General features: G+C 37.8%; 1 protein-coding gene and 1 long non-coding RNA gene across 2 annotated transcripts; one reads left to right on the top strand and one right to left on the bottom strand.

Annotated features, from left to right (window-relative positions):
• The first annotated feature begins 2,925 nt into the window (after positions 1-2,925).
• LOC149230611 (uncharacterized) lies at positions 2,926-4,453 on the top strand. Its single transcript, XM_089381357.1, has 4 exons — positions 2,926-3,033; positions 3,099-3,288; positions 3,574-3,920; positions 4,274-4,453. The coding sequence occupies exons 1-4, from the start codon at positions 2,926-2,928 to the stop codon at positions 4,451-4,453; spliced, it is 825 nt and encodes a 274-aa protein (XP_089237483.1).
• A 1,621-nt stretch (positions 4,454-6,074) lies between these two features.
• LOC149230610 (uncharacterized) lies at positions 6,075-6,904 on the bottom strand. The gene is made up of 3 exons (XR_016247386.1): positions 6,502-6,904; positions 6,380-6,416; positions 6,075-6,205 (listed from the first exon to the last, which is right to left on the bottom strand). It is a non-coding gene; the product is annotated as an uncharacterized LOC149230610 (long non-coding RNA).
• Between the last annotated feature and the right edge of the window lie 1,011 nt (positions 6,905-7,915).

Below are 7,915 nucleotides of genomic sequence, written 5' to 3'. Positions count from 1 at the left end.
ACGAACATTTACGACAGGAACAGGAAAATATTCTTAAGAGTTTGTCAGATCGGAAAAATCAAAGAGGAGCAGATCCCAACACAGAAAATAGGGAAAAGACCCTAACTACTCATAATGAAGAAGATCAGGCAGAATCTGTGGAGGATCATAAAGGAGAAGATGAAGGGCGTTCAAATAACATTTTTGGCCAGAGAAAGCCAAAAATACCAAAGCTAGAACTACAAGGTGAACTCAAAAAAATCAAACCCTCATTGTTTGAAGGAGAGTCAGAAGAAGCAACAGAAGCTTGGCTAATAGACATGGGTAAACAATTCCATATTTATGAATATACTGAAAAACTTAAAGAGAGGTTGGCGGTGTACCAATTACGAGGAAAAGACACCCTTTGGTGGGAAGAGATTAAAACAATAATAAATATTGATGAGGAGCAAACAAAATGGAAATAATTCCAGAAACAATTTAAAGACAAATATTTAACAAAACGTTATTATGATGAAAAAGCAAAAGAGTTCCATGAATTGAGACTAGGAACCCTGACCATGGATGAATATGTAGCACAGTTTACTTCCCTGTTGCATTATGTTCCATTTATGCAAGAAGAAAAGGCTAAGATCCAATGGTTTATTAGCAGTTTGCCCAACTTCATGAAGGAGAAATTATAATTCGACTACCCCAGAACCATGGACGATGCAGTCCGGAAGGCTCACATCTATTATCAACAGATGAAGCAGAAAAATGAAGGATCTAAAGGAGTTGCTGCCAAGAAAATGAGGAATTTTCCACCAAACAAACATCCAAAAACCATGCATGGTAGAAACAATCAACAAAGGACTTTTGGAAAGTTTGCAAGAAACCCACCCAGGGCTCAGACATTCACTAAAAATAGACAACCTAAAGGAATTAGCATGACTGTTACTGAACAGCCAGTGAAACCGCCACTACAGTGTTGGGGATGCAGAGAAGCACATTATTACAAAAACTATCTGTAGAGAGCTAGGAATGAGCAACTTTCTAACACGCAAGAAGCCTCTGCAGTATGGGATATCGCAAGGAGCATGTCCAGGATCAATGTGGCCTTGGATGATCATTAGGTTGAATATCAGCCCAACATGATCAAATGCGAAGGTATGATTGTTGGTCACTCTATTTCTATTTCATTTGATCCAGGCGCTAGCCTGATTTATATTAGTCCTAAAGTGGTAGAAAAATGTCAACTGCAAAGCAGTAAATACAAACAGTCATGGCTAGTTCAACTAGCTACTGGTACCAAAAGGAAGGTGGCAGCCAAAATAGAAAACTTCTTTATTATAATTTCAGTACAACCTATCTAGGTCAACCTGAATATTATTCCCTTAGGCTCATATGATGTATTAATAGGGATGGACTAGCTGGAAGGTCGCTGGTCCTTGGTAAATTGCAAAGAAAAGTCCATAAGTTATCTTATCGAGTTGGGACAATGGAAGGAAATTCAAGGAATTAAGAAAAATATCAAGTTACGCCCTATAACAGCTAACCAACTCGGAAAATGTATAAGAAAAGGGTGTCAGATTTATGTTGTTCAGGTAGGGTACAACAATGATAAAAATAAAATGACCTCTTTGGAGAATATTCCTGTAATACAGGATTTCTTAGATGTGTTCCTCGAATCTATTTCAGGATTACCGCCGAGGCGAGACATTGACTTCACAATTGAACTAATGCCCGATGTAGCCCCTATTTTGAAAACCCCTTATTGTATGAGTGTTCCAGAATTGACTGAACTCAAAATGCAGTTGTGGGAACTGTTGGACAAAGGATACATCCGCCCAAGTGTGTCTCCTTGGGGGGCCCCAGTGTTATTTGTATGCAAGAAAGATAGAACCTTACGATTATGCATTGACTATCGCCAGTTGAATAAGCTGACCATAAAGAACAAATACCCACTACCTCACATCGATGACTTATTTTACCAAGTACAGGGAGCTAGCGTGTTCTCGAAAATCAACTTAAGGTCTAGATACCATCAAATCAGAATAAAGGATGAAGACAACTATAAAATTGTGTTCTGAACTCATTACAGACATTGCGAGTTCGTGGTACTGCATTTTGGCCTTACTAATAAGTTTGTATTGATTTTTATCGATGACATGCTAATATACTCTAAAAACCAAGAGGAACATGAAGGGAATTTGAGAACGGTACTGCAGATTTTGCGGGAAAACCAGCTGTATGCAAAGTTCAGCAAATGTGATTTTTACAAAGATCAAATTCAGTACTTGGGCCATGTTATATCAGCAGAAGGAATAACAGTGGATCCAGAGAAGATCAAAACTATTATGGAATGGACTGCACCGAAAAATGTGGCCGACATAAGATCCTTCTTAGGCTTGGTAGGGTACTATTGTCGATTTATCAAGGACTTTTCGAAAATCACCTTCCCAATGACTTCACTTCAGAAAAAGGGATGGGCTTTACATTGGATAGCAGAATGGCAGCGGAGATTTGAGTAGCTAAAAAAATTTCTCACAACCGCTTTGGTGCTAAAGGTAGCAGATCCAGAAAAATCCTTTGTAGTATGTACTGATGCAAGTAAAGAAGGCGTCGGTGGAGTACTAACTTAGGAAGGAAAAGTCATTGCATATGAGTCATGAAAGCTAAAGGATTATGAACAACGTTACTCTGCCTATGATTTGGAGTTGACCGCAGTAGTACATGCACTAAATATGTGGCAGCACTATCTCCTGGGGAAGAAATTTTTGTTGTTAACTAACCATAGCAGTTTGACAAATTTCTTTAATCAATCCAACTTAAATGCTCGCCAGGCCAGATGGACTGCATTTCTGAGTGAATTTGATTTTGACTTGAAACACATCAAAGGAAAATAAAACCGAGTAGCTGATGCTCTAAGTAGGAAAGTACATTGTATCTATGAGGTACACTTCAGTCATGCGTAATCTAACCTACCGGAGGTTATCCGGGAGGCTTCCCTCAAAGATCTGGAATATGCATTCTTATGGCAGCAAGCTTCAGAAGCCCAGGAAAGAGGGCAGCAAGGTGAGTATGCAATTAATTCTGATAAAATGTTAACATTCAGAAATCAAATTTATATTCCTAATCAGATTTCCGTGAAGCAGATGTTACTCGATGAGTTTCATAGGAAACCTTATGCTGCCCACCCAGGGTACCAGAAATTGTATTCTGCTATCAAGAGAGATTATTTCTGGCCTGACTTAAGAAAAGATGTGGCGGAATATTTATCTAAATGCTTAGAGTGCCAGTTAGTGAAAGCAGAACATCAACATCCTGCAGGTCTGTTGCAACCACTACCCATTCTATAATGGAAGTGGGAGACCATAACTCTGGATTTTATTACAGGGATACCTTGTACTAGAAAGTAACATGACTCAATCATGGTGGTCATGGACAAGCTAAGAAAGACTGCTCATTTCATCCCCGTAAAATCCACGTACAAAATGATAGAGATTGCAGACTTATCTATGAGAGAATTCTTCCGGCTACACGGGATACCCCGAGTGGTGATCTCTGATAGGGATGTAAAATTTACATCCGCTTTCTAGAAAACTCTTTTTGCAGGACTAGGGACCCAAATCCATTTCAATACAGCTTACCATCCACAGACAGATGGTCAAACAGAACGAGTAAATCAAGTTCTGGAGGATATGTTGCGCATGTTTGTAATGCAACAACCACAGAAATGGGAGGATTACCTCCACTTGGTAGAATTCACCTACAATAATGGGCATCATGAATCTCTGGGTATGAGTCCCTTCGAGGTACTTTACGGGCGAAAGTGTCAGGTACCCACGGATTGGAATAGTCCAGAAAACAAATTAGTGTTGGGCCCCAACATGCTAGCAGAAATGGAAGCTACCGTTAAGAAGGTTCATCAGAACTTAAAAGTGGCACAAGATAGGCAAAAGGTGTATGCAGACAAGAAGAGAAGTCATAAATAATTCCAGCTGGATGATCATGTGTATCTAAAAGTGAAACCTCAAAAGAGCACCTTGCAGTGGAAAGGTTGTGCAAAATTGGCACCCCGATACTGTGGGCCTTTCCAAATTTTGGAACGGATTGGGCCTGTGGCATATAAACTAGCACTACCAGGCCACATCCAAGTACATGACGTCTTTCATGTCTCCTTGTTAAAAAAATATATTTACGACTCTCGACATATTATTAACTGGGAGAGTATTCAGATAATGATGATAGAAAAGTAATATGATTAAAAGGTTATTGTTTTGAAATGTTCTGACAATATAATATGAATGTGCAGGTAGAACCTAAGGGAGAATTCCTGGCAGAGCCTCTTCGTATCCTCGATCGGAGAGAAACCACCTTGCGGAGGCGAGCCATCATCCAAGTTAAAGTGCAATGGAAGCACTTTGGCCCAGATGAGGCTACCTGGGAGGAAGAGGAGGTCATGCGAAAAGCTTATCCTGCATTGTTTACATAGAGAAAGAACACCAGGGACGGTGTTCCTCTTGAGGGGAGGGAGCTGTAACATACAACGAGATATCATGAGTTATTTTCACCAAGTTTAAATTGCATTTATGTTTTTTGTTACTATTAAACTATTGGGCCTAAAAATAGCCAGAACAAATATTGTTATTTATTATTTTAAAGAATTTGGATAGATTATTAAAAGAACCAAAAAAAGAAAGGAAAAACAAGGAAAAACAGTTATAACAACTCCTGGAGCAGTTGGAAATAGTTGCCACCACTTTTCTCCAAAAGAGAAAAGGAAAGGGAAGCAAGGGGGCTGGAGGAATTTCTCCTTGAGCTAGGTTGTGATACCAGTGGGAAGATTTCATTTTCACGGCAAACAATCGAGTGGGTATGGGACTTGAGGCTGGACAGTAGTCCTGACGCCCAAGATACCCGACTGTATTTATTCCAACTATTAGGAGCAGGAAGTGCTCGGTGGGGGACCATGGATGTAATTTCTAGGTCCATGGCTGGGTGGTGAGACCTTCCAGAAGGACTATTGATTTGCATGAAACAAACAACTCGTAGCAGATAAGTACTCAAAGAAAACTTTAATTACTTCTGACAGTTAAAATGGTATGCATTAGGAGTAATGATCTCATTTCTTGTCTTAAGCTAGATGTTGAACAATTATGGGAAATATTTGATTACCAGACTTATTCACATCATAGAGAAGAAAATAGATGCATAGTATTCTGCTAGTTACACTGTTCGATTATTCTAAACCCAACAGTACTATAGTACCTTGAACTTATTTAATATCTATTGTATAAAGAAGAAAACTACTGTACTGAAGTATCTTGAATTTATTTAATATCTGCTATGTAAAGAAGAAAATTACTTTACTGTAGAATCGTGGTATCTATTGTATAAAAGGAACAAAACTACTACTATTATGGCAATAGAGTTTCAGTTTCTATCCATAACCTGTCAAACTGTAAATAACCTGGAATGGAAATCAATTTATACTATCTGTACATTTATACCACTTTACCAAAAAAAGAATTAAACAAGATTATGATGCATTCCAAACGAGAAGGTCCACAATCTTATGTAGGAGTACTTTTGCGGTAAATAGGAGTGAAACCAAGAAATATACATATACACATTTATGAAAAAACTGAGTATACTTCTGCATTTCAATACTCATGCCTGTATTAATACCACTGACTAAATTAATATCGCATATACGCCAAACCATTCATTGATTTATTGCAATGCACAAACAAGGAAAAAACTATAATTAAGAGAAGTATAAATCTCTGAGAAATTCAAGAACTGAGATAATATATATATTTTGAAGTATTCCTTTGTCCTAAATTTTGGCTCATCCATTCTACCTCTACATAGTCTTCATATAAACTACAATAAGAATGTCACTACAACATACTAGGTAAGGGCCAAGACTTGGCAGTGGTCCATAACCTTCCCAACACTTAATACAGACAAAAATAAGGTTTCATCAAGTCAGAATGGGCAATGAATGTCGTAACCATGCTAATGAACAATTCAAAGAATTCAAAAGTACTCTTTAAGCTCTGGCTGTGAACCCAACCGGATGCGTTAATTCTATAACCTCCATTCTCTAAGAAACCCTCGCAAACTTCAGATTGTGGTGAGGGTTTGACTATGCCGAAGGCCAACAAACTCTCCCACCTCATTTTGGAGTCAAGCAAGCATCTCAGACAAGTAGATGGACAATGGAGGAAAGATAACCAACCTGTAGAGAGCAGAAAAGCTTGGCTCAGGTTAATGACTCTCGAAAGACTCTTCAACCCAGCAACAGGATTGAACCATACCTGTGAAAACATCCAAATAACCTGTTAGAAGTAGACCTCTGGTGAATAACGACAAAGAATGCCTAAACGAAAAGAACATGGTAGGGATTTAGTACCTGAGGAGAATGGCGCCACTGTTGGAGCACCGAATGCCTGGAAACAAATAACAATCATCATTACTCATATACCAGAGACGAGTCTTAAACCATAAGGGTGTTTAGTTCAGAAAGAACCTGACCTCGGCGACAGAAGCACATTTTTGTTCGGCTCTCGGGTAGAAGAAGGGTTCCAAACTATCTATGAGACCACACCTGTACCAAACGTTGGATTAAGCTAAGAATGAGTAGGTATTTGTGTTTTCCAAGAAAAGAGCAGAGTTGTTCGCTTACCTCCTCGTCTCTGTATGAGTTGTTGCCTCCGGAAACGAAAAAACCCTCACTCAGGAAGAGGTAAACCCTTACACCATTGTTCTTACCCTGCGCGTTATCAGAGTTGTGTCTCCACCTCACAACAGTGCGAAATGAGATGAAAAATCATAATAGGATTTCATTTCAGGTTAAATGCCTCTGCCAATTCACCTGCGATGACCGGATGCAGCGTGCCAAACTTACCATTGCATTAATCGCCAAGCAGAGGAGCCATCACCTCTACCGAGGTGCGAGTAAGTGGCACACATATACATGGCTTAATTCAGATAGTCACACAAAAAACCCTATATGTCATTTAATTCCATTAACACGTGCCAAGTTGAGAGTCATTCATGACCCTTCCCATTTGTTTACACATCGCTTGGATTGGGTTAAGGTGACATGTAGACTGGGTAATTAGGAAAGATAAATAATTTTTATTTTATTTAGAAGTGTTACAATCGTACACCCACTTATATAAAAATATTGAATCTGCTGGCTTTACTTAGTGTGCACACCAAGAGTTTTTGGCTTGGAACTTACTCTTACATCTAGTCAACACAAATGTAGGGAACGTCACTGAAGCGCATGATCAAACAAAGAAAATATTAACTTGTTACATCACCTTATCTCTTTGGATTATATTATATACCCCGAAGACGTGCCGACTTACCTCATTGCTTATATTTTTTAATTATTTCAAGTAAAACGCCCATACCTCGTGAATCTCAATAAACTATGGAACCTCAGGGGAAAATTGTTTGACGCAAAAACTTATTTTTAAAATATAAAATTTGAAGAAAGATTTGAACTAAAAATATTTGATGGTTTTTAGAATCTGAGATTAACATAGGTTTATATTAGTTTTTGATGGTTTTTAGAATCTGAGATTAACATAGGTTTATATTAGTTTTTGGATGTAGGTAGAGGTGTGTAACTTTTGTGCTGAGAGGTCTTCTACTAGAAGGATAGATATTACATAAACATGTCAACTTAAACGTTAATGTAATAAGGTGAACATTTAACATGTAATATTAAACATTAAACATTTTTAATTTAATGTCCGCTATATTAAAAAATCAATCTAATTATTATTATGTATAAACACAATATAAATTGAAAATATAAAAAGGTTTATGAATACTAAAAAATTAGTTATTGTAAATAAATAAAAATATAAATAAATTAGAGGTATGGGAAATAAATAAAACCTTTTTTTTATTTAGTCCATAAACCTCTTTATAT

This window comes from Pinus tabuliformis, chromosome J, assembly GCF_031772625.1.
Source record: "Pinus tabuliformis cultivar Carrire ecotype Pingquan chromosome J, CPIR1, whole genome shotgun sequence".
In the NCBI taxonomy this organism is placed as follows: Eukaryota; Viridiplantae; Streptophyta; class Pinopsida; order Pinales; family Pinaceae; genus Pinus; species Pinus tabuliformis.
This window is presented reverse-complemented; position numbering and strand designations above follow the sequence as displayed.